Raw genomic sequence first — 27,823 nt, forward strand, 5'->3', positions numbered from 1 at the left:
AGTTCTCTGTAGCATAAGATCATCTCCCTTACAATGCTTAAAGCCACACCAGCTTTCACTTTAGACGGGGGCAGGCAAACTTTTTGGCCTGAGGGCTGCATCAGGTTTTGAAAATTGTATGGAGGGCCAGTTGGGGGGGGGGAAGAGAATGGCCTGCTCCCCCCTGGACCCCTATCCCATCCAACCACCCCTTCTCTCTAGCCTGACTGCCCCTGACCCCCTCCACCCCTAACTGCCCCATCCAAACCCAACCCATTCCCCACCCTCTGACCACCCCAACCACTATCCACCCCCTGATCACCCCCACCCTGCCCCTCAACTGTGTGGCACAGAGCAACTGGTCAGGCCAGGCTCTGCAGCTGCGCTGCCCAGAGCATTGCGCCGGCAGTGCAGGGAGCTGAGGCTGCAGGGGAGGGGGAACAACAGGGAAGGGGACAGGGGAGAGCCTCCCAGGCCAGGGGCCAGACAGGAGGGTCCCACCAGCTGTATGTGGCCTGAAGGCCATAGTTTGCTCACCTCTGCTTTAGACAGCATTTATAACAACAACATATAGAGAGGTCTGCCATTCCAGTAGAAAATTTACCAAAAGTGAAGAATGCTTATCCTATTTCCTCAATGCCCTTATTAAAATAAAGAGATCATATACTATACACTTATGGTAGCTGTATCCAGCTTTGGACATATGTATGATCTACCTGGGATAACACTGGAACATCCTGATAGGGGTTATGCAATTGAAACTGGATGTTGCATTTTTAGCTAGAAAAAAAAATTAACTATATGCACAAATAGGTAATACAGGATAGATAAGTAAGTCTGTTAGGTGAGAATGCATAGAACAAAACAGGAAAGGTCCATTAAGACTGACAGTCTTAGAGAGAGAGTGCTCTAAAGAAGTGGTTCTCAACCAAGGTTGTGTGTACACCTGGAGGTGCATCAACTCATCTAGAAACTTGCCTGGTTTTACAACAGGCTACATAAAAAGCACGTGAAGTCAGTACAGATTAAAATTTCATACAGACAATGACTCGTTTATACTGCTCTATATACTATATAACAAAATGTAAGTACAATATTTATATTCCAATTGGTTTTATAATTATATGGTAAAAATGAGAAAGTAAGCAATTTTTCAGTAAGTGTGCTGCAACACTTCTATTTTTTTGTCTGCTTTTATAAGTAAGTAGTTTAAGTGAGACGAAATTTGGAGGTACTCAAGACAAATCAGACTTCTGAAAGGGGTACAGTAGTTTGGAAAGGTTGAGAGCCACTGCTCTAGAGCTCATTTTCTTGTGACTCAAGGAAGGACTCAATTCATAAATATATACACTGAAAATGCCATCTTTTGAGTAGGAGTGTGCTATACAGCTATCTCTAACTCATGTTTTATATTTAAAAGTTAAGTTAAAAATCTAGTTAAGATACTTTAAAATACAACACTACAAGCTCCTTGGACACTTGCCACAGAACTAGCAAAAGCTTACACTTCAGGATATGTGCCCCATGGCCCTAAAGAACTACTTAGCATGTATAGTGTATGAGGTAATTTTATTAACCATAACATAAGTGACAATATTTTACTATAATAGTATTAATCATATTCCTCTTTGAAAGCTAGAACTTACTCTTGGCTTTAATCAGAAAGGTGGGTCATTGAGATCCTCTGGGTGTAGAGGGCCACAATCACAATTTCACAGCTCTTCCCTCAAGAGAATTCTTAACATTAATTGGTTCTTATTTTATTAGCTAGTTTGTGCTGGAATGCTTAAAGTATCCTATTCTGCAGTATAGAAGTATCTTTGACAGCAAGCTCCTTTCCTATTTTAAATGCTCTTGATTCTGCAGGGGGAATGGAAATGTTGACCTCCCTTTGGTCAGCATTTAAAGTAACTTTACTTCAGTAGTCTGTGTTCTAACCTTGGCTTATAGATACTCAATTACAAATTTAATGCTAAAATCAGGGTACAATTAGACTTAAGAGCAGCCATGGCTCTTATTTCAGCTAACGAGGGATACTTCTCTTGTTTGAAATACAGTTTAGAACACAATTCCTATCCATTAGTGAATCTGATTTGATGTCTTTTCATAACTTTACTATTTGATTTATATAATTACACAACTGCAATCTTGAACTTTTATGCATTAAATTATGATCTGCAAATAACTCATTTTAGACTGGGATTTTCACAGGAAAATAAGAGTTAGATACCCCAAACCCATTAAAATTAAATGGGAGTTGGACACCAAACTCAAAGATGTACCTGTGAAAATTCCAGCCTCGGTGTTTATATTTCAGCTTACATCACTCAAAGTTGTTTGAATATTTTGAATAGTTGCCACCTGTATCTATTTCACAATAAATTACAGGTGTCTTGTTAGAACAAAATGTTTGTTTTTCCTATTAGCTGTTGGTTAATCTGTTGAAACAAGCTACATGTCAGAAAACATTCACTTATTTGATTAAAAGAGGTAGGTGTTTTGATTCAAAGTGCACATGGCTCAGTCAACTTTGTAGTTACAAGAAGCTTTAGTAATCCTGATTCACAGAATCAAGGCAGCATTTTTTTTCTTTTTAAAAAGGGTGTGCTTACAATATGGCCACTATACTTCTACAACTGGGGCCTACGGTTGCCATTTCATTTAACACAAAGGTCTGACACTTTTGGAAACTACAAACTCCAGCATGCACTACGATCAAACATAGCTTTCCCATTTTTGCTATCAAGGAAGAATGCAATCTCAGAATAATTGCATTAATCAAGATGTAGCAGTGAATACAGCATTAGGCTATGCATGCTTCACAGGCTGCACTGCTCAGTTACAAGTAAAGCTCTATGGCCTGTAGTAAGGCACCCTTGTTTAAAAACAAGACAATTACATATTTCTAATTTTCATTTTACATATCTTAAAAAACAATCTACCCTTGCATTGTTCCATATCTGACTGAAAATGCAGTAAGTTTCTTGTACACTGCTTCCAGGAGTAAAAGGGAGAATACAATTATTCCACAGATTAAGCTGAATGCCCAGCGAGGTCCCCAGTGAGTATATATTTGGCTCACAAATACTGGGCCCAGTATACGTGCTCCACTTCCAGAGGCAGTTAACCAGCCCATGTAGACACCCTGAAAAGGATCAAAGAACTGTGGTTAAGAAACAAACAAACAAAAAATTTAATTTTCATCGGTTACTCTAATTACAATAGAAAATATACATAAGTTAAAGAAAAGCCATTGCTCATTTTTTTGAACTGTTGGTCTATTGCTTTTTTTTAAAGCAATAAGAGATAAGCAGTCCTAATCAGATGCCTAGAGAGATATACAGTAAAAAGACAAGTTCCTGTTGAAAGATCTATTTTATAACAAGATGCAACAGATGGATGAGAACAAAACAAGAGAAGATGGAGATAAAGGAAGCAAGTTACCTATATTAAGCAGTGATCTCAGATTACCACCTGATTAGCCATTGTAAGCTACTAGTGTTTTATAGGCGGCATGACAGAAATGAAGCTAAAGGAAAGAAATGAATAAACTGCAGCTATCTAAATCTATCCCTTTTGATAGCATGGACATATGTTCACATTCATATTTATTCTTTATATTGCTTCACTGGTGTGAATGACGTTCCCCAGCACTGATGATTAACATCTAATTTAGATATAACAATGGCACACTTTAAATCATAAAAATTACAGGAAAGTCTTGGAAGCGATAGATTGATATTCTCTCCTTATAGTGTAATTTTTCTTTTTCATGAACGGATTTGTATTAAACATTAAAAACAGTTAAGATCACTGGAGACTTCTCTATTGTTGCAGAATGCCTCTGTTGTTGGCAAAAGCAGCAAATTTAACCAATTCTTCCTACAGCTATGGCTGCAGAAGTGAAAAGTAGCCATAGCTGTAGGAAGTGTTAAGGTAAATATCCAAATAGTTATTACTGCAATGTACTGCCATACTGCAATTAAAAAAAAACAAACAGATTTTTAAAAAAATTCGATGACTTGAATTCAAGACAACTGACTACCAATCTGGGCAGTAAGAAGGAACTGAGGGGGGTCTGCGGCAACTCTGCCCTTTCAGCCACCATGCAGCAGCGGTGGACTGCTCAGGGTACATAAGTTGCCCCAACAGGTACCACTTTGGGAAAAATCTGACTCTGGTGTACAGGGCACAGACACCTGAAGTGGAATGGACATGTGCAATCACTTGAAGAATTAAAAACATCAAACCTGCCAATCTTATTAAAAACTCAACTGTCTTATTAAAAACACAACTATCATTCTATCTCCTATCCTTCCTCCCATTCCTAGACAAAACTGTTGAATACCATTTGGCAGCTGGCAACATCCTGGTGACTTCACAATTTTCAGATGAAGATATTTAAATTTAATCTTTCAAGTGGAAGCACAAGTGTAGAAAGCTAAGTGCTACTTTTGCATCTTTCTTAGTGTTTTGAAGTGGCCCAACTGCATGAAGGAAACCTAATAAGTTTGACTTCACATACCTGTACCTTTGGAAGTTAGACCCCAGGTGTTAATTAGAGGTGTGTGGAGACAGAAAAAAACCCCCAATATTCTATATCTAGCTCTCTTTAATGCTATTTTCTATGTCCTTAAGAGCAAATGAACCTTTAGTTCCATTAGTAAAATGTTTAATATATTGAAGTAAAATAACATAGTTTAGGTTTCAGAGTAGCACCCGTGTTAGTCTGTATTCGCAAAAAGAAAAGGAGTACTTGCGGCACCTTAGAGACCAACAAATTTATTTGAGCATAAGCTTTCGTGAGCTACAGCATCCGATGAAGTGAGCTGTAGCTCACGAAAGCTTATGCTCAAATAAATTTGTTAGTCTCTAAGGTGCCGCAAGTACTCCTTTTCTTTTTGAACATACGTTTAGGAACACAAAAAGGAAGGTCGTATTTACAGGATGGGGCACTATATTGTGGAAACCAGTAATTCCGTAAAGAGCTTAGGGGCCATGGTGGATAACTGCTAAACATGGGCTCACAGTCTGATGCTGTGGCTAAAGTTAGCTTACAAGATTCTTGGATGCATGAGCAAGGCAAATGTAAAGAAAGAGCAGGGAGCTAGTATTACCTCTGTATACAGCATTTGCAATACCATTACTAGAATAATGGGTCCAATTCTGGTATCCACATTTCAAAAAAGGATGTTGAAAAATTGAAGAGGGCTCAGAGGAGAGCCACAAGAATTAGAGGACAGGAAACCCTGGCTTACAGTAAAAGATTTAAGAAATTTATTTAGCTAAACAAAGAGAAGGTTAAGAGGTGACTTGTTCACAGTCTATAAATACCTACATGGGGAGAAGATTTCCGACCATGAAAGGCTCTTTAATCTAGCAGACAAAGGCATATAACAAGATCTAATGTCTGGAAGCTGAAACTAGATAAATACAGTGCAAATTTTTAACAGTGAAGATAATTAATCACAGGAACAGTTTATCTGGGGAGCTGTTGGATTGTCCATCACTTAATACTACTATAATCTTAGGATCCCTAGTCATGGACTTGGATCCCACTGTGCTAGATGCTGTACAAACAAGACAAGCATATTTTTTAAAATAGCATCATAGTACAACCACAATACAAGGGTCTGGGGCAGGAATTATTGGGTGAAGTTCTGTGTCCTGGGATATGCAAGTTAGATTATCTGATCATTCTGGTCTATGAATCTAACAATTTTCTTTAAAAAAGTTAATTTTAGCAGATGTTTTAAATGGGTATGTTGTGTGTTGATAAAGAGCATTCAAAAGTAGAAAAAGTCATACACATTCATTGTCTTCAAATGTCTAATAAACAAGAGGATTCATCCCATAACCAACAAAGCAGTTTTGATCCTAAAGACCAATGGAACAAACTATGCCATCAAGTATACATATTAAAGTAATAGCAAAATCTGAACAAATTCCCTAGTTTTCATGCTTACCTGAGGCTTTGGTCCTAGAATTTTTGAGTATAACGTATAGGACATGACATTACAGGCTGGATAGCCCAACCCTATCAGTATATCAGAGGTGATATACTGGGCCAGGTGGATCAATGGAGTGTACAGGCACCAGGGCTGCACAACAGAGCATCCTGTTGGCTCTACTGTGTGATTGGATGGTAGTTGTGTTGTTCGGAGCTTCCAGAAAGGTGTAAACATTTCATTGAAGATGATTCTGGGAATGGAATTATTCTTTATATCTGTGAAATTAAGCAAGGGATCCCATTTTAAAAAGATGTTAATGAAATGCTTAGACTACAGCTGAGCGTTATTTATAATTATACCTTCCCACTGGATATTTGGTAATTGTTTTCCCCAAGGTAACAAGATAAAGAATCCAACCAAGACAATCAGTAGGCCTCCATAGAGTATAGCACGTTCACCAGTCCTGTTGAATAATGAAAACTATAACTAAATAATACATATTTATGACCAAATATTTCTTTTTAAAGCAATACCTAAAATAATCTACTATACACAAATACAAATCCTGTACAACTTATTCATGTGACTAGTCCCAATGATTTAAGTGGAACTATTTGGTTGAAAGAATTTGGCATATTTACTTTAGTCTAGAGAAGAGAAGACTAAAGGTAGACACAACAGTTTTCAAATATGTAACAGGTTGTTCTAAAAAGGTGATCAAATTGCTCTTGATATCCACCAGGGGCAGGACAAAGTAGCCGGCTCAGTTTGCAGCAAGGGAGATTTAGATTAGATATCAGGAAAAACTTTTTATCTATAAAGATAGTTAAGCACTGGAACAAGTTATTTAGGGAGGTTGTGGAATCCCAGTTCTTTGAGGTGTTTAAGAACAAGTTAGACAAACACTTATCAGGGATGGTCCAGGTATACTTAATCCTAAAACTCAGGGCAGGGGGATAGACTAGGTGATCGCTTGAGGTCCCCTTGTAGCCCTACATTTCTATCATTTGCTAAAATAAGATGAGCAGAATTTGATTCAGATAATGAAGACCTGATCTAAAGTTCCCCAGACTTTTGTGAAGATAATGTAAACAGACAGGAAAATGTTTAAGATAAACAAGAGCAAAAACCTAATGAATGACTTACTTCTTAGAAACTACTTTAACCACCATAAAGACAATGACTGATTCAATGCCAACTGCACCAAGGATTATTCCATTATAAAAAACTGCTTCTTTCCTGGTCCAGGAATACATATCCATTGTCAATGGAGTAGCTATGCTAGGCAGCAAAAAAAAAAAAAAAAAAAGAGAGACATATTAATAAAACCTGTACAAAGGTTATCCCAGAACAGCATCATCCATATATTTATTCTCTGTAGTATCAGATATGGTCAAACAGAAGGCTTCCCTCCTGACAGACAGACAAGAACACGTATGCTGTTTATAACATCATTTTGTGATGCATCACTTATAACAAATCCTCTGGGCCTGACTTTCCATTCCATTATACCAATTCTACACTGATGTAATATGAATTATTTCAATGGATTCACGGTGGTGTACAACTAATACAATGGAGAGGAAAAATCTGGTCCTTTGCATGTAAAAGATAAATATGTAAGGCTGAATAGTAACTTATTTATGGTGTTCAAGGTTTAGCTATACAGCTGTAGTTACTGTTAATGGGATATGTGCATTTGTTTCCTTTCACAAAGCAAAGAAAATTTGGCCATTATGTTGTAGTCACCAGCCCCTTTGCCACTGCGGTAAAATAGATGTTCACTTACTAAAATCCCTCCCATTCATTTCTTCTCCTTCCCTTCCCTTTACTCTACTCCACCAAATGATCTTCAATTGTAGTGATCTTCAATCTAGCAAGAAAGGCTGGACACTATTGCCTTCAAAATTATGCTTTGCAATTCTGTTTCCATATAGCACTTCCAGCCTTTGTCAGTTCAAGTGAAAAAAGCAAACTTAAGATTCATCAGAGTTCTATTGCATGCAGCCACAAAATCAAAAAAATCACTCAGACGTAATTTACCACTGTATTCAGGAAAAATTGCTACACTTTGTCAAACTGAAGTTTGAATGGAGAGGTTTTGTAAATATCAAATACATTTTTATAAGAGGTACTCAGTAGGGAATAGAAACTTCAGATATGTGATATTATAGCTCAAAATTCTGCACACAAGTTTATCCCTTCAAAATTATGTCAGTTTACCCATTTTAAGGTAGAAGAGTCATCTCAAACAGATGTATATTACATTTTCTTATTTTCGCCCATTCATTTATGAAATCCCCTATTATTATTGTTAAGTACTGACTTATCCTTTTTCAAATTTAGTCTGCAGTCACATCTCTTATTTAACATAGCTAGATACTTTAATCCTTAAGGATACCAAAGTACTTTGCAAACTGCAGCTATATATAAGAATCATTTCAACCACTACTGAAACAAGTCTGATGTGGAATGCACTAGCCATTTACAAATGCACTACAGGGCTACACAGTTTTTAGGACAGGAGATAAAGGACAATGTATCCAACTGAAAATATTATTTCCCTTTTAGAGATTTGGTAGATAGAATTAAATTACCTCTATTGAAATCTAATGCGGACATTGCGGTTTACATCTCAACTCGTGTGAGGAATACAATGAAATTTTCAATAGCCACAAATGTTCAGCAATTTGGGTTTACATTTCATTCAAAAGTTTAAATATAACTGTTCCTTATATAAAAATACTACACAGTGATACTATGTGTTAAATTAATATGCCACACTAAATGGAAAATATCGTACAACTCAGTTTTAATTATGGCTTGTTTTTGATAAGGTGGGATAATTCTTATTAATATTTGCAAAACATTAAGTTATAGTAATGAGTGCAACAGAAAAGCCTATGAGCACTTTATGGCTTCCAAGAACTTTACAAACATTAATTAATGAGTAACAGAAGACAATTGGTAGACTTACGTTTCAAAGACAGCAAAAACAAACAAGATGACAAAAAAAAGAATGTTGGTTGCTACAACAGCAACCTGGTCAATGTTTCCTTGGGCATCCTGATCCACATAATCACTTTCTGTAAAGAAACATAAGAATGAACTAAATTGCAAAATTAAGAAGTTTTACAATTCAATTAATGAGCTCTAATATTACTCTGGGGCTACAGGTATTAATAATATTATGCATATTGTGCATTGTGACAGAGTGCAGTGTGCAAACAGGAGAACCTGCACTCTAATCATTCAGTTATTACTTAGTTCCTCTTGAGGAAGCTGATGGGGGAATTAGTCAATCAGGCTGGCTGGTTGGATGGTCTAAGGAGCCAATTACCCCATCAGCCCAAGGCTGATAAAGAGACAGAAAGGAAATGCCAATAGAGGAGAGGGAGGAATAGGGCTAGCTGGGCCTAGACACATAAGGGGAATGGAGGTCTCCCACCTCTTAAGCCCTGGTGAGAGGGTCAAAAGCTAGGTTAACATTGTAAATACACTGTTGCACGGGGATTGTTGTGAAAAGGATGGAGGGAACTCAAAATAAAAGGACACTGTGATGACACAACCACGGAAGGCTGTGCAGTTTCTGCAGGAAGAAGGCGAGAGAGGAGCCATGCCCCATGACATGAATCTTTCTGGGTTTGGGTATAGATATATTTTGGGAGTAAATTATTTTTTTTTCATTATTTTTTTTTTAAAAAAAAGAAGTGTTTACATTCCAATTCCCCTTGACTTACATTTAAAAAATTGGCTCTGGCTAAGAGCAAGCATGATTTGAATGATAGTGGAAAGAGTATTCACCATTTCCTAGAACATATGTAAATTACTGTTGATTTCTCCTTATTTGTAAGGGACAAATATTAAGTAATCCTGGAAAATATTGAAGATCACACTAAATAGAGAATCTGTTTCTTAATCAGCTTCTCCATAGCTCTATATCCCACAGATGAATTCTCAAGCAACAAAGGGCCCCAGCAACATCCTCCACAATAAATTTTCAATGTGGAAGAAATGGTAAATTTCAAAGATTTTTGTTTGAATTTGATAAAAACTGGATTTTTCAGATTGTTTGCAATGATCTATTTTTATAACTTAATATGGAAAACTATAATATATGGCACTGAAATAGTTAGATTACCAACATAATGTTTCCTTTTAAAAAGGGGTTTATGATTAGCTGTCATTTTTCATAAGATAGTATAAACCTATCCAAATGAATGGGATGTGCACATCATTTTAAAAAATTGAACTTTGCACAACAGGGTACACAAATGCTGTATGGTAGGTAGGAGCTGCACCTTGTGCAGCAAGAATTGTATGTGAATTGGTTACTAATTTAACTTTATTTATATATATATATAAAAACACCTCTAATTTAAACCGAGACTTGTGTAACATTGATTTTAATAGGACTCTAAATTATAGCTCATACACAGTAAAACTGCATAATATCACACAAAATTATGTATACAAATGGTGGCTAGGTATAGCTGATAAGAGAATCATGTGATCAGTTGGAGCAAGTAGTTCGTTCTCCATGTCAATTTAATCCTTGGTTTCCGTTCAGATTGTCAGAACCTGACAATTTAGAAGGAACTGTACTGATCATTAGCTCATCCCACATATACTATCACCAAAACAACATCTCGATGGTAATAACTGTTTCAGTACCAACTTGGGCCAGATTTCAATCAGACTTGTTCAATCCACCACCCTTTGTAATATTTCTAAATGAAGGGCTGACTAATAAAAAAAAACAGTTTTATATACAATATGATCGTAAATTAAAGTATCATAGAATGTGTCAGTTTTCAAAGAAAAATATTACCTTCTGCTTCAAAATTGATACTTTTGCATGGTCTTCCCATGTCATCCACTTGATGTTCTCTAAAGATTGAAAACTGTTCTCATTAGCAAAGTTTACCCAATTCATTTCTTTTGTACCAAGCCACAGTTACATTTCTAATAATAAATAATTGGTACCATCTTGTACCTTAACCAGTCTTCACACTTTTAAACACTATGTGCACACCTTAGATTTCACTGTAATCAATACAAGTCTGGATACCACCTAAGCCAATTTATAGATGATCCTCTGTGAAGTTAATATGGCACTCCGTTTTTTGTCCCATCTATTCAAGATGTATTTAAAAACAGTTTCCACCAAAGCCACCAAACCCAAAAAACCAACCAAACAAAAAAAAACAAACTAGCAAAATTTGGATTTAAGGCCCCAATTCAGGAAAGCATCCCTATTCATGAAAATTCTTATGTGTGTGCTTAACTGCTTTCATGAATCAGGGCCTGAGACTGGCCCAACATCTCTGAGTCCGCATTGCTGTGCCTTGGTACTGTAAAACATAGGATCCTTTCTCAGAAGTGCAGAATACAGTGATTTCAGATATTGGTTCTGTTCAGCTAAAATTCTGTGTGGCTTTCTATGGTGGGAATAGCCCTACAAATTGACATATATTGGCTGTGCAATGGGATAACCTATTCAAATTAGCACATATGCACCAAAATGGCAACATACAAAATAAAGTGAGCTCTGCAGCAGGGAGGTACAGACGGATAGGAATGTAAATGATTTCCGGGCACCCTGCATATCGATAACTCCATATGCCGAGTCCAATCCTCTCCCTCTTCTGTGGCCACCCAAGCTATTGAAAAGTCTTATAGCACTAAGCCTGGAATAACTCTCCAGCACAACATGTGGTGAGGACCAACTATCCATACATACCTGGAAGAAGAAGGGAGCAGTGAACCTTCTGATTCCACTAGAGTTGCTATTCTGCTGAATGCACCCTAATCGCAAATATTCAGGTAGTACAGACCACCTGAATGGAAAACTACAATAGGCCTCTCTCCACCACCTGTATCTGCACAATGATGGGGTAAGTAATCTTTGGGGCGCATGGCTTGGTTTTTTTCCAGAAATGATAGACACAAAGATATGCTTTAGGTCACATGGCCCTTTTATAGTTATTCCCCGAGTAAAAGCTAGGCAAAGATTCCAAAAAGCAGTTATAGCATTGGACTAAGGATTTTCCTGAATTGGGGCCCTAGTGAAGAACTCCACCTACTACAGAAGCTTCATGAGCCAAATTGCTATTCAGGGCAATGAGACCGGATGGACTTCAACTCCATCTCTATCTCTGGAAAGGGGGTAAGTTTTGCTGGAAACATGACAAATACTCATGTCTCAATTATTCGTTCATTGTCAGAGGGTGAAGAGCACCATGCAATACATAAAAATAAAGACAGTCCCTGCCCCAAAGAGTTTATAATCAAGGAGACAGACACAAAGACAGCAAAGTCTTTGCAGGTCAGCAGCTATGGAGGTTAATTTGAGCTGGGCATAGCCCTGTATGCGTTTCAAATTCTATATACAGTACTAGGTATATCAAGGCTGAATTACTGACACTTGCATCCATAACGGTTTGCATCTCAACCATACATCACTAAGCTTTGTTTACTAAAAAGTGAGGATGCATGAGTCACAGAAATTAGCCACTTTGAATAATACATTAAAAATATAAAGTCTTGAAAGTGCTCAAGATGTAAAGATTATTATTCTAGTTCTTTAGGATAGTGGTCATATTATCGCTATGTTCTTTTGAAAATGCTATCCTTTACTCTTATAATTTCAGTGGATTTTGATAAGTAGCCAAAAATTATTTTCAACAGTAGTGGAAATATCCATAAAAAAAAATATCCACAATATTCAAATAAGAAAATGTTTTTGTTTCTATTTAATTACCTGAATATGGCAAAGATTAGAATAATATTGATAATGCCTAGGAGAGCTCCCAGTAGAACTGGTGCTGTGTACATATTCACCTGGAGATCAATGATTTCCCACATCACTCCTTTTTCTCCAATCAGAGAGAAGCAAGTCTGAAAAACTTAAGATAAAAAAAAACTACCTCAGGAAATTCAAACACTAAAATTATTAATGCATTATCTTTGGGGAATCCAGTGCACAGTCATCTGATGGATACCAGTGGGATCCTAACTATCTGGAAATACATGCAGCTTGTAGAACATACAATCCTCAGAAAGCCATATGAATATACTCAATAAACAGCAGTGTGACACTAAGAACAAGTCAGCTGCACAAGGCCAAGAAAGGAAAATTATCTAGCTGCACACCTACCATCTACTTGTGATTCTCTATAGTTAAACTGGATGTGCTAACTCCATCTACCCTCCCTTCTATAGGAATGTCCTAGCGTGGGATGGGGGTATCCCTTCTCTAGGCCCAACATAACGGAAACAGAAAAAAAAAATTTAAACACTAAACAGGTGATGAGTGGGAGCAAGAGTGTGTGTATATATGTAAGAGCTCCTCCCCTGCCTAGCCTATGATCATCAGGAACTTGGCTGAGTGTCTCTCAAAATGGAGAATGAGAAGGAAGAATGCACCCTGTATGCAAGTCATTCAGGGACACTGCCTCTTTGGTTGTGCAAACTCTTTAATGCTACTTCCAGGGTTGATTGACAGCTAGCCACCCACAGAAAACTCTCACTCCCTGAGATATAAGGAGATGTACTAAACATGCTCAGCAGCCATAATTTCTTGTGGTAATTGGGCATGGTGGAGTCTTTAGCTACTTACGGAATGAGGTCAGGCTTGCACAGGGACTCAATGCCAAACTCTCATCACCATAAATAAGGTACAGCTAGTTTGCGAAGTCTTTATGGACAAGTAACTACTGAAGCATTCTGGAGATCCCTTTTTTTTTTTTTTGGTGATTTTCTGAACACCATCAACTAATTAGCAATGGAAGTTACAGTCCAAACCTACTTTGTTAATCCAGTTACACCTGATAAATTGCCACCAAAATTACAGTGAACAGAACTGTACTCATAAACAATTAGATTTTTTTGGACGTAATATCTACATAGCTACTTATGGCTAAACCACAGCAGTACGCAAATATATTCAGTTTAATATTATGACAAAACATGCTCATTTTTGTGCACACTGCTGCTGAGGAGATTCCCAGCCCCAAACTTAATGTCTGATTTTTTCCTAAATAACAAAAGGAGCATGATTTGTTTTGGAGAGATGAGGAAATAAGAGACGTTGTACCTGGTCCTAGTATGAATCCCGTTGCTTGACAAGCACTGGTGTTGGCCATGGCACTAGTTCTTTCTGTAAGAGAAGTGGCACCAGCAATGTATGATCGAACTACTGCTACATTTCCTAAAAAAAAAGATCAAAATGATACATTTAAATCTCCAGTCACAGTTAGTTCAATTCCTCCCCACCCCCATACCAAACAAGCAGTTTACTAATGGTACTCAATGTTTCTCTATTATATGCACACAAGAAAGTATATAATTTTGTAGGTCCGCACACAGGGTTAGCGAACTACTTGTGTTAATCATTTGTGAAGATATTATTTGCCTAATAAATTATTTTGCTTAACATAACCATAAAGCTTGTCCTCTCTTAGGTAAGACACAAAATAAATTAATTAAAACTTCAGTGGTTTAAATTCTGCTGCAATTACCTGCTCCAAACCCCACAAGGGCACGAGCAACCAGCATATAGTATTTGTTGTGTGAGGTAGGTAAATGGACATAGGCATAAAGGCAGTTAGCAGCCACAGAAATGGCAATTGAAACAACAAGTGGTTCTCTTCTTGGCCTGTAATTGGACCATAAACCAAACAGAGGTGAGGCTATCATTTGTCCAAGACTGTATGAAGCAATAATCCATCCCAAGAAACTTGCATCTGCTGTCAGATCAACCTGAAGAAACAAGTAAAGTGATTTTAAAAATTACAGTGTGCTATTCATCATATCAACAAAAACAATTTTGGAATCAGTACCCTACAACATGTAAGATTCTGTGCTATACACTGTATCTCTAAAATGCGGAGCTTACAGCCGAGGGTCAGGGGGCACTAAGGCAACATTAGGCCATCTTTGCACCCTCCTGAACCTGAAATGCTCTGGAGGCTAGAGAGACCCCCTGCATAACTTTCAATGAGGGCCTGTCTCAGCAGCCTCCCCATGCTGCCGTCATGATCCTCCCATCCACAGCACGCTTTCTATGCTGGAGATTATGAGGGGGTCTTTGGAAGGCAGTCATCCCACAGTTCCTGCACCAGGGGACTTCTATGATGGCCAAAACCAGACTTTTAAGGGTTCCTTTACACCACTCCAGCCCTTTTACATGATGTAAAGAGACTGGAGCGAGGATGAGGCTCTCCCTCATCAAAGCAAAAAGACTGTAGTATCATAGTCCTTGACACATAATGATTTTTAATCTTCAAAGTTCTGTAGAAATGTTATTTTTTTAAGTCTGGACAACTTGTCCAACATACAGATAAATAGGATTCATGTAGTATATTTACAGCTTTGCTAAAAGTCCTTTTGGGGAAAACAAATGATCTAAAATATCTACAGTTTTCTACCAATTTACAATATAACTTGAAGTGAAGTAAGACTGAGAAACCTAGTGTTTAAGGATTGATAACATGAACCATTATTAATTGGTAAATTAAAGGACAGAATTTATGTGGAGAGTTAAAAATTGTCAGAGGCTAGGAGAGGGAATTTTCAGTCTAGTCATATGCTTCCACTTATTGACTTAATACAAGTGTTTTGGTTTCATTGTGAGAATTTCTTACAAAGTGTAATGTTTTCTACTGTACACTCTATAAGCAGAGCTCATGTCTCTCTCTCTGTCTGTATAGTGCCTAACACAATGGGATCTGAATGGAACCTACTTCAATAAAGTTAACAAAAAATAATACCTATCCCCAAATGGCCTGATTTTATTCTAATACTGTTTAAAACTGCAAGATATTCACGTTTACATCTATGTATTGCTTTGGCAGTCTTTTCTAAATAAATACAGTACCACAAATTTAATTAAAAGTACAAAAAAATCAACATGCTACATGGTAGTGCAAATTACTACTGTGGAAGTAAGGATCAATCATTAAAAAATATCAATACACTATTCCTACATTAAAGTGTGATACAGAAAACTAATTACCGTATATACTCGTTCATTAGCCTGTTCGTTTATAAGCCAACCCCCTCAAGATGGATAGGTAAAAATAGTAGAAACTGTATGACCCTTTCATAAGCTGACCTATATTTCAGGGGTTGGCAAACTTTGGCTCCCAGCCCGTCAGGATAAGCCGCTGGTGGGTAGGGACATTTTGTTTATGTGGAGCGTCTGCAGGCATGGAGCCCCTCAGCTCCCTCTGGCCGCGGTTCCCCGTTCCCAGCCAATGGGAGCTGCGGGAAGTGGCGTTGGCTGGGAACAGCGAACCACAGCCACAGGAAACTGAGGGGCTCCATGACTGCGGACACTCCACATAAACAAAACGACAATGTATTAGATACTCAGTTCAATGATTTCATAGAGTTTAAAATCATCAAATTTTGATGTAGACCTGTTTATAAGCCAGCCCCTGCTCTTTGATGCATCACTTTTTTACCAAAAATATTCAGCTTATGAACAAGTATACGGTACTGAAAATGCAATATTTAAACTATTAGGGGAGTTTAGATAAATAAGTCCCTGGTCCATCAATTAGATCTATTTCTGTATAGAGCTTGTTGAAGGATTGGGCCTTAAACTGCAAAGTCCCTATATACCACAATAAAGTTCTAACAGTGATTTTACATTCTAATAGAGCAGAAAATAAAATCATTAATCATCATCATTAAAATTTACAAACCTTTTGCAGATATGGCCATACTGACATAATTACAATTGAAAAACCTGTGATGTATTAAAATAATAAAAACAAGAAAACAGAATTGGAGTTACTTTACATTGCTACATGTAATCATTAATCAAGTACTTGAAAACTGATATTATGGGGCTGATTCTTCTGCTTTTTAAAAATACTGTATTCTCAAACTGAAGCTCCACATGGCAACCAAAAGTACCATGGTTGCCATGCTGGATTGAAGAACAGTAATTGCTTTTCAGTTAGAAGAACTCTTATATAAAATAAGGGCACCACACTACGCAGATGTGTACAAAAGTTAAATGCACTGAACACCTAGAGTGTGATCATGGTCCCACTGAAGTCTATGTAAAGGTGTTTTCCTCAATCCATATCAAGGAGTAGAGTTCTCAAAGAAACAGATTTTCTTGGTATCAAAAACTAATTTTACATTTAGATTTAATACTTTCTTCAATCCTTCATCACATTAACCAACACAAAAGTCAAAAAGAAAAGGAGTACTTGTGCCACCTTAGAGACTAACCAATTTATTAGAGTATAAGCTTTCGTGAGCTACAGCTCACTTCCTCAGATGCAACTTTTATTAGAGTATAAGCTTTCGTGAGCTACAGCTCACTTCCTCAGATGTACTCCTTTTCTTTTTGCGAATACGGACTAACACGGCTGTTACTCTGAAACCTGACAAAAGTCAAAGATATGCAGATACCAGAAATCAATTGAACTCACAATTTAATGAGTTTGGCTCTGGGGTCAAAGAGGAAACTGTTCTGCAGTTAAAGATAATTTTGATATATTGGGGAAACAAAAAATACTGTAATGCCCCAGGAGGAAAAACATCTGCAAGTATATGTATTTTAAAATCCAATATTTGAATTCCAGCATCGCAGAGAAATCCTCATTCATTAATACTGATGCTAATTCCTTCCTTTCAATTCATTAACCTTATTTTCTCTATTCACAAGTAGTCACTGCATTTTTATGATGTATAAAAGAAAAATAACTCTAGTAAGGGAGCAGGAATAGTTTTAATATACAAACTTCGTAGAATTCTCAAACCAAAAGAACATATCCATTGTACAAATAGTGTTGAAATTCTGCTGGATGAATATCAAAATTACTTACCTACACTGCTGAGAAACATTGTAAGATACATAATACGAATGGACCTCCACCTACTCCTGTAATGCTGTTGGGTTTCAACAACATCCCCATATCTTGAACAACAGTAACAAAAGAAGAAGAAATCTTATTTTGTTGTTTAGCTCTTAGTGAAAAATTTTTCAGCCTAAAGGACATCAAAAGCATTTTTCATAGGTTACCTCTAATTTTACAAATAGAATATATATTTTGTAGCTTACACTGTTCTAACTGTGCAATGAAGAACATTAAAACACACATTGTAAATGAGATTGATTTGTTTCTGACATAAAGCTCATCTTTTGATGAGACAGCAGCGTGCGCTAAATGGCTTACCTTTTCTAAAAATAATGTTTACCCTATTTTCTCATGTTCTATTAATGATTGTTACAATAAAGTCACATATAACTCAGCAATATTATATACCTAATAAATATGTCTTCCAATATTTTCCTCTCTGAGTTGCAGCATTTTGTGGTACGTCTTGCTGAAGTGAAAGGCACATCACCTATCATAGAACATATTTGCTTTTTGGCTCTCGCTTCCCTATTAAACTGTGGTAGCACTGAAGGGAAAAATCAGAATGTGATATGCCTTTCACTCACATGCTCAACAGGGCCCTAAAATGGCAAAACGACAAATCTATTGGAAAACTGCACTTTTGCCCATGCTGCATTTTTCTTTTACAAGTAAATTCAACGTTCATACAACATGCTAAACTGGCATCAGTGAGACTGATTTTTGTTTGCTTATGCCTAGACCCTGAATCCTGCAAGCCATTCATGTAGGCAGACTCCTTTGTCTCCACGTAGGCATAAGGGTTTATGTGCAACAGATTATAGAACCAAGGCCTAAATCATGACAGCAAAACATTCCCTTTCAGTGTTATGAATTTAAGAGAAAAATAAAATTAAACCCTAACAACTGAAAATGACTACAATCAAAAGTGAACCTGACAAGCCTATTTTCGTTATTTCCAAGCTTTGTGAAGTGCAAAATGTAAACAAACAACATAACTGGTGAAAAGTTAATTTTTTAGATATTTTATATTGGAATGTTAAAGTACTGTTATAGTTACATGAGCAAGGATTTATTTTTATACGATGTATGCTGATAGTATTGTTAGGATACAGATATTCAGGCCTGTCTGTAAAGGCCTATGCGCTAAGAATTTAGGTGTATTCTTATCACTTGGCTAGTTATAGAGGTATAAAAGAGAGAATCAAAATCACTGTCTGCCGGTGTAAGGTCCTTCTCTTACTGTGACAGTCTGAGGCCCTGTTCTTAGGCTAAGGCCTTTGGCAAGGTAGCAGAGGCAGCCATAAGCTGGGAAGGGAAGGGTCACATCCTCACATTCCAAACTAGTCACATTGAAATCAGGTGCTATTGGGCTGTTAGGAATACAATCCTGTCCTGATAATGCCTAATGCCTCCAGAGAAAGGGAAGTGCCTAGAAAATGTAAAAAAGGAAACTTAGTTTGATAGCATCCTGTCTGGCAAGAACTCACTTATCAATAGCTGGGATGTGAAATCCTCACTTCTGTATTGTTTTGTCATTTTGTCTCACTTTGCTACTGTTTGTCTGTATAATCTCTCTCTGGTTCTGTGATTGTTCCTGTCTGCTGTATAATTAATTTTGCTGGGTATAAACTAATTAAGGTGGTGGGATATAATTGGTTACATAATCATGTTACAATATGTTAGGCTTGGTTAGTTACATTTCAGAAAAATGATTGGTTAAGGTATAGCTAAGCAGAACTCAAGTTTTACTATATAGTCTGCAGTCAATCAGGAAGTGAGTGTGGGAGGGAAATGGGAGCAGGGAATGGGGGTGGGGAAATTGGAATCATGTTTGGCTAAGGGCAGGAATGGGAACAGGGATACAGGTGTAAGGCTCTGTGGTTTCAGAGCTGGGAAGGGGGACATTAAGGAAGGAAACTGAAATCATGCTTGCTGGAAGTTCACCCCAATAAACATTGAATTGTTTGCACCTTTGGACTTCAGGTATTGTTGCTCTCTGTTCATGCGAGAAGGACCAGGAAAGTAAGTAGGTTAAGGAATAAGCCCCCTAACAAGTATCTCTTGAGGATCTGTTTATTTTTCAGAGGCAATAACAATTGCAATTTCTTCACAGGATTCTTCTGATTAATTCTATTCGGGAGGAACCATCTCTGTTATAGGTACTTTGACCTGGTCAACGCAGTTTTTGTATTAGTATAGCTTTCACTTGGCGCGGTTTTCTTTTTTTGTTGTTGTTGGGGGAGAGGGGGGAGGCGGGTGTTTTTTTTTTTTTACCAATACAACCTAATGTGGATGCAATTGTGATAAAGGTTCCTTACACCAGTATAACTGTATCCCACTTTTTTCCAGCATACCTGAAGCAGTACTATTCATGTGTACAGATAAGTCCTTAGAAGATAACTATTAATCACTTCCGGAGATAAGTGCTTATTTAAGCTTCAGCCTTTTGCTGTGAGGGTGGGGAAAGACACATGCCAGATACTGATATACAAAGTGCTGTATAAAATACCTTGATGAGAGAACTACAGAGAATGAGGGAGTTATGTGTATTATTTTTTCTAAATATTTCAGTTTCCTTGTTTGATATCCTGCCTGACTGTATAGAGTTAAATCAAAGGAGGCTGGTGAGGAGAAATCAAAGAGGAAACAAAACGGTGATAGAGAGAATACCCTTAACAGGAACAATAGTGGAAGCTTTTAATTAGCAATACCCATTCCTGGCTTCATTAACACTAGCAAGATTTACTTTTCCCAGGCCTGAGTTTAGACTAAAAGCGGATACTAAAACCTGATTGAAGTGATTCTCAGCAGCTGCCCAGGCATGAGACGCTAACAAGAACACACAAAAGTAGACAAGAATGCACCAAAGTCATCTGCTTCTCCTAACCTAGAGATGGAGGTAACTGGGCTGAATGGACCACTCCAAGGCTCGCAAGGAAACATTAAGGTTTAGAGAGGGGAAGTATGCACACAGGCCTCTATTGTTTTTACTCTTTGCTCTGCATGGTACCTACCTTTGGATGAATAAAACAATGTGAACAGTTAGCAACTTCCCAGCACCAGCTGAAACACTCAGCAGCCTAGGGATCGCAGTGAACAGGTGCAAAAGGGAGGGGTGTTGCAGGGTGTGCTGGGAGTTGTACTTTGCATGCCGCTGTGTTCCACTAGGGCCCTGGGACCTGCGCTGCCAGCTGCACTATTAGTCCCAGAATGCCTCGCGCCATGCCACCAGCCACCCCAGCTAAAGTGGTCAGAGCCGAAAGGAAACTCCAAACAAGGAAATCATCTGGTGCAGGCAGAGGGTTCCCAGTGCTAATCCCGCTGTATTCCTCTCCCCCTTGGAGCTCCTGGTTCCCCCCACCCCTGTGTCTCACCCACTCTCCTGGGGCAGTGGGGAACTAGGGGCAACTGCCCAGCAAACGTGATGCCCAGGGGCTCCTGGGCACTGTCTCGACCCTGCACTTCACAGTGAGAGTTGCTTGTCTGTGGTCCCTGGGAGCAGGGTGGGCGGTGACAGTGGGGATGGTCAGTGTTGGCTGCCATGCCCCCTGCCAGTGGGAATGCCCAGAAACTGCCCCCCTGCACTCCGGTGGGGGGGAGGAGGTGCAGCCCAGTTTTGGGGCAAGTCGGGGTGTATGTGGGAGCTGGCGGCGACTCCGTGTGGGGGTGTAGGAGAAGCAGGGTATTAAGGTGGGGGTGGGCGGGCGGGGGGGGGAGAGAGGAGGGTGACAGCCCTGGGGTGAAAGTGTTTGGGGGGGGGTGGGGTGGGCAGCAGCAGGGAGATTGAGGAGAGCCTTTTTTAGGGGGTTAGTTGCATGGGCAGGGGACAGTAGGAGGGACAGGGTGGGGGTGAGAGCCCAGATGTGAAGCTTGGGGTAGGAGTTTAAGGCTGGATTGTGATACCCTTTGTGGTAAAGTGCGTGTTTTCTCTCCGTGGCCCTTTCTCCCTGCAAAAGATGGGCACCAGCAATTTTCCTCCCCACACTCCGCCCCAAAGTTTTGTAAACATTATTGTACCAAAGTAGAAAATGCAGCTTTCAAAAAATGTATTTACGAAACATAACTGTGGGTGGAGGGGGAGATGGCAGGGAGATGCAGGTGCAACACCACTGACTGCTACATTCAGGCTTAATATGGCTCATAAGTGTGCTAATTAAGCACTTGCGTTCAAGGCCCCAAACAGGCCCTGAGTGTTTAAAGAAAAAAGACAAAACTAACAAACAACCCCCTCCCACACAAACCAAATTCAGTGGTATTCTGGGTACATTTATGTTAGCCCAGTTTGTTCTTTACGGACTGAATGGAGGTCTCAGTGTGTCTTCAAGTATCTTATTTTGTTTTTGAATAAAAGTTTTCATCCCCATCCCGGAAATACCACATTTACTATGGCATTAATGGTGCTGTCACGCTGGGACCACCCTTGGAAGAGGCCTATCACAACCACATGGGCGCCCACAAATATGTTTGGCGCCAGGCCCACAAAAAGTTAATCTAGCCCTGAACAGTATCTGGGTGTTACCTGGCACAGGTATTTCCCCACCATCACAGCAAAAGGCTCAAGTTTAAATAAGCACTTGTCTGCAGAAGCAATTAATAGTTCTCTTCTAAGGACTTATCAGTAAACATGAATAGTACTGCTTCAGGTATGCTGAGTTACCACTAAGCGACCACTATCACAGATACTGTGATACAAAGTGCTGCGCTGGGACGGCGATTTACACTTCGCCTTCCCTGGGAGAAATGAGCCAGCGGCACAGACTCAGTTTGCTATGAGCGATATCCCAGTAGTGGTGGCACTTGGGGGGGATACCACAACCGGGCTATTTGACGCAGTCAGGGAGGAGCCTAGCAGAGCCGACTAAGTGAGTTACCCTTAGGGTGACCAGATGGTCCGATTTTATAAAGGACAGTCCTGATATTTGGGGCTTTTTCTTATATAGGCTCCTATTCCACCCCCCACCCCGTCCCGATTTTTCACACCTGCTGTCGGGTCAGCCTAGCTCCGCGAGCTGCCGGCTGGGGAAATCTCCCCCTCCCACGCGCCCCGCGCCTCTGCCCCAGGGCGGCCGCTGGAGCCTGGTTTTTCGCTACCACGAAGCGACCCAGGCGAGCTGGGCACAACCGGGCTGAACCAGAGTCCAGGGCGCAGCGCTCCACAGCCCCTGGCCCAGCCTCTGGCTGGGGCGCCGGCGGCAATGCCCGGCAGGACAGTATCACCGTGCGGGCGGGTCGGGGGTCCCCACCTGCCAGCGGCCGCAGGGTCAGACGGGCCCGGGAGCCGGTAAAGACCGGTGCGCGCGGCCTACCTGCTCTCGTCATCCCCTCCTGAGCTGAGCAGAGGCTCCTGCCCGTCGGCAGCAGCGGGGACCGCGGCCATGTCTGGCGCCCAACACAAGCTCCACCCCTGCCGCCGGCACCAGGCAGGCGGGGAGGAGGAGCCTCCTGCCCCTCTCCCCGGTAGTGCCCTCGCCCCGCCCATGACGCCAGCTGTTGTTGTTCTTCCCGCCGACACCGGCGGCGTCGCTGAGGCGCCGTTATCCCGCGCTGCCCTCACGCGCTTCCTTTCCGTTAGCGCCGGGCGGCCGGCGGGTTGCAGTCACGTGGGATGGTAGGATGCTCGAGGAAGGGGGCTGCTAGTCACGTGTGACCTTTGATGCTCGCAGCTAGTCTCCTCCCTGGTCCGCTACTCGTCTGCGCTCCGGAAGGGGCCGGCTGCGGGGTAGCACCGCCCTGGTAGCGACCTTCAGCCCTTCCCCGCCCCACGCCATCGAGACTGGCTGGCCCTTCCCCCATGTGCGGCCGCAGGGGGCGCGGGAAGCCGCCTGCCCGGCTCAGTGAGTGACCCCGGGAAAGTGTCGGGCGGTGGGAGTCTCCGGCCGGTCTCAGGGCCGGGGGTTCTCCGGCCGCAGGCGGGGACGTGCTGCCCGACGCGCCTCCATGCGGGGCGTGGGTGGGGACGGCGTCGCCCTCGTTTGCTGCTGGGGACGCGCGACTCGAAGGAGAAGGGCCCTGTCCGCCTGCGGTCAGTAACTCGGCGCCTCCAGCCTCAGGGGTGCGGGAAGCCGGGCTCGCCCTGCCATCCTCTCCCTGTGGGTGCCCGGCCCGCCGCCCTTCCTGCTCCCTTGGCGGGAGAGCGCTTGCCCTGCCCTGGCCAGCTGGTGCCCAGCGTGTGCGCTTCTCTCCGGGTCTGCGTAGCAGCAGGTGCCCAGTGGTGCTGAAACAGTCTTATCGCGGGGTTCTGAAGGCGAAAACTGTGTGTCCCTCGTTCCAGCAGCTGGCTGTGGCCGTGCCCCCACCCCGACGCGGTCGTGACTGCTGTTTGAAAGCACGTCCCTATGTGTCCGTTTAAATCGATTTTGTCACCGCTCGCTCACCTGCCCCGCTCCAGAAAACCTCTGCGAAACTAATCCAGTCTTATCACAGCTTTGGCTTCATTCTTCTCCAACCTACAGTGGAAGGTAATAGCTTGGAAAAGAGGCGATTAGGGGGGATATGATAGAGGTCTATAAAATCATGAGTGGTGTAGAGAAAGTAAATAAGGAAGTGTTATTTACTCCTCCCCATAATACAAGAACAAGGGGCCACCAAATGAAATTAATAGGTAGCAGGTTTAAAACAAACACAAGAAAGTATTTTTTCACTCAACGCACTGTCAACCTCTGAAACTCCTTGCCAGAGGGTGTTGTGAAGGCCAATACTATAACGGGGTTCAAAAGAAAGCTAGATAAGTTCTTGGAAGATAGGTCCATCAATGGTGTCCCTAGCCTCTGATTGCCAGAGACTGGGATTGGATGACAGGGCATGGATCACTTGATGACAACCTGTCTGTTCATTCCCTTTGGGGCACCTACCATTGGCCACTGTCAGAGGACAGGATACTGGGCTTGTTGGACCTAACATTCTCATAGTTTAGTAGTGTCTTTTTTTAAAAAACAAAAACAAAAAACCGTGGCCTACATTTCACCATCCCTAGAACAGTTTACAACTTTTGATTGAATGAAATTCAGAATATTAGGACACTTAGTTACTGTAAATTTTACTAGAATTTTGTGTTCCTCTCCCCTAAGTATCATCAATCTTATGTCATAGTGTAAATGGTAGTTTTAAAAATAAAACTGGCAGTAACTAACCACAGTAGACCATTGGTCATTTCTCCCCTCTTATTCAATTTTATAGTTAGTATCCTGGCACTAAATTGATAGATTTTAAGGCCAGAGGGGGGCCACTATGATCATAAAGTAGACTTCTAAACAGCCCACTTCTTATGGCGATGTGTAGCGTACATATACGCCTGGTCCCCCAAGCATAGGTATAAATAGCAATGTAGACAGTGAGACATTGCTTAGACCAGTGGCTCTCAGCCTTTCCAGACTACTGTACCTCTCTCAGGAGTCTGATTTGTCTTGCTTACCCCAAGTTTCACCTCACTTAAAAGCTATCTGCTTACAAAATCAGACATAAAATATAAAAGTGTCACAGCATCCTGTTATTGAAAAATTGCTTACTTTCTCATTTTTACCATATAATGATAAAATAAATCAATTGAAATATAAATATTATACTTACATTTCAGTGTATAGTATATAGAGCAGTATAAACAAGTGATTGTATGGAATTTTAGTTTGTAGTGATTTCACTAGTGTAGGGTTTCTCAAACTTCATTGCACCGTGACCCCCTTCTGACAACAAAAATTATTGCATGACCCCAGGAAGGGGGACTGAAACCTCAGCCCCACCACCCTGGGCTGCGCGACTGAAGCCTGACCCCACCACTCTGCAGGGAAGGGGACAAAGCTTGAGGGCTTCAGCCCTGGGCAGGGGGACTGTAACCTAAGCCCCGCCAAAGTGGAAACCTGAGCCCCACCTCCCAGGGCTGAATCCCTCTAGCTTCAGCTTCCATCCTGGGTGGTGGGGCTCAGACTTTGGCTTCAGCCCCAAGCCCTAGCAAGTCTAATGCCAGCCCAGGCAACCCCATTAAAACGGGGTTATGAACCACTTTGGTGTCCTGACCCACAGTTTGAGAATTGCTGCACTAGTGCATTTTACGTAGCCTGTTGTAAAACTAGGCAAATATCTAGATAAGTTGATGTACCCCCTGAAAGACCTCTGCATACCCCCAGGGGTGTCCGTACCCCTGGTTGAGAACCGCTGGCTTAGGCTAGTAAAGACCTATCTGAAGCCTGTGGATATGTACCTTGGTATATACCCTGCATCAGTGTTTTTCAAACTTTTTTTCTGGGGACCCAGTTGAAGAAAATTGTTGATGCCTGCGATCCAATGGAGCTGGGGATGAGGGGTTTGGGGCATGGGAGGGGCTCAGGGCTGGGGCAGAAGGCTGGAGTGTGGGTGTGAGGGCTGCGGGGTGGGGCCGGTAATGAGGGGCTCAGGGTGTGGGAGGGAGCTCTGGGCTGGGGCAGAGGGTTGGGGTGCAGGAGGGAATCTGGGCTGGCAGTGCAGGCTCTGGGGTGGGGCCGGGGATGAGGGGTTTGGGGTGCAAGAAGGGGTTCTGGGTTGGGGGGGGTCAGGGCATGGGATTGGGGCATGCATATATTGAGTATAGAGTATATTGAGATAAAGAGAGCTTCTTAAGTATTTCAGTGTAAGTCATGTTTTCCAGACTCTGAATCATTCTTGTAGCCCTTTTCTGAACCCTTTCCAATGGGGTGGCGGCGGAGAGGGACTGTTACTCCTAGTTTCAGTCCTCTTTATTTCAAATGGTCCTGAGCTGCTGCGCAGTCCTAATGTGAACCAATGCAGTTAATTGAATACAAGGAATAGTCTCATCCTGTGTCCTAGCATCCTTTTAACATGCTCCAGTTGTCCAGCAGTGTGTTTTGGGGTTGATGTAATATCAGTTTATTTTCTTAAAATCACTTGTACTTCTGATCTAATATCCGTTATCCTGGCCAACCTCAGATCTGTTCAAAGTACATCTCATTTACTGATTGCTAATAGATAAACTGAACCAAAAGCCCTTCTGTTGAGTGAGCTTCTAATTGGTGATACGTAACTAGAGGGATATGACTCCATTTTTGGAAACTTTTTTTTTTTTTTCCAACTTGATGATTGAAATCCATATTGCTATGTGGCCCCTTAACAGAAATGGAGTAACAGCTTGTGTAGCGATCAGATTTTTTTTTTTAATAATTTGACTGGAAGACTAGCAGAATTAACAGGCAGTAATGCTTAGTGTAGTTAAGAAATCAGGTGAATAAAATGTAATAAACAGGGTAAAAAAACACATTAGCAAAGGAGGAAAGACAATTGAGATCAATAAAATATTTACTAGTAAGAGAGTCATTATAGATCAGCACTGAGCAGCAGCCAAGAACAGTAGCTAGAACCAAGCAGCAATTTTCAAGGTTTCTTGGTAATTAAGGAAGCAAAATTTGTTTTGCAAGGGATGTTTGGTTTTGGGGTGGCTCTAACCTTGGCAATGGTGCCTTTTCCCTTCATTTTATATGGATTATTGCCGTAGTTGCAGCAGAGTTATATCTCTCCTTTCTGAAAAAGAAAGGTTCTGAAAGCAGTTTTACTGGTTTACCCAAGTGTTTCTGATCTTGGCATGTTGCAAGATATCTATCTTTAAAATCATGTTCTGATGGTCCTCACATACACGTTTCAATACTAACGTGACTGATGTCATGTCTCAGATTATTTTATATGACTGAAGCTGTTCATTAATCTAATTTTAAAAGATTAGACGGTATTGAAGGAAGGACAGTAGGATAAATGAAGCAAGATGGGGATCAGAATAACGGACTTTAAAATTCGCTGCTTGAGACTGGCAGGGCTAGGAATTAAGACTTCATACTACTAGAAAGCAAAATGTCCTGACTTTTCAGTGGTTATAAAGCACTTATTTCTGTCCCTTAAATTTTATGTCAGAATTTAGGACCATTACTGCTTCTTTGGAGTAGCAGTATTTTGGGGAGTCAGGGAGGGGTTATGTTACACAGATTCAGTTTGAGTATAGGTTTCAGAGTAACAGCCATGTTAATCTGTATT

The 27,823-nt window shown here is 40.8% G+C and overlaps 2 protein-coding genes across 2 annotated transcripts in view; one reads left to right on the forward strand and one right to left on the reverse strand.

Moving 5' to 3' along the window:
- Nucleotides 1-319: 319 nt before the first annotated feature.
- MFSD8 (major facilitator superfamily domain containing 8) lies at nucleotides 320-23,437 on the reverse strand. Its single transcript, XM_073341097.1, has 12 exons — nucleotides 23,122-23,437; nucleotides 17,780-17,871; nucleotides 16,643-16,686; nucleotides 14,453-14,693; nucleotides 14,029-14,142; nucleotides 12,694-12,838; nucleotides 10,762-10,820; nucleotides 8,908-9,016; nucleotides 7,077-7,211; nucleotides 6,290-6,393; nucleotides 5,946-6,205; nucleotides 320-3,124 (listed from the first exon to the last, which is right to left on the reverse strand). Exons 1-12 carry the CDS (start codon nucleotides 23,292-23,294, stop codon nucleotides 2,918-2,920), a joined length of 1,683 nt encoding a protein of 560 aa, XP_073197198.1. The 5' UTR covers nucleotides 23,295-23,437; the 3' UTR covers nucleotides 320-2,917.
- A 110-nt stretch (nucleotides 23,438-23,547) lies between these two features.
- ABHD18 (abhydrolase domain containing 18) overlaps nucleotides 23,548-27,823 on the forward strand; it is a 51,991-nt gene continuing 47,715 nt past the window's right edge. The window contains exon 1 of the mRNA XM_073341102.1: nucleotides 23,548-23,837. Within this exon, the coding sequence (XP_073197203.1) occupies nucleotides 23,753-23,837 (85 nt within the window). The 5' untranslated portion in view covers nucleotides 23,548-23,752. The remainder of the gene's footprint in view (nucleotides 23,838-27,823) is intronic.

Source organism: Lepidochelys kempii, chromosome 4 (assembly GCF_965140265.1).
Source record: "Lepidochelys kempii isolate rLepKem1 chromosome 4, rLepKem1.hap2, whole genome shotgun sequence".
NCBI classification, from domain to species: domain Eukaryota; kingdom Metazoa; phylum Chordata; order Testudines; family Cheloniidae; genus Lepidochelys; species Lepidochelys kempii.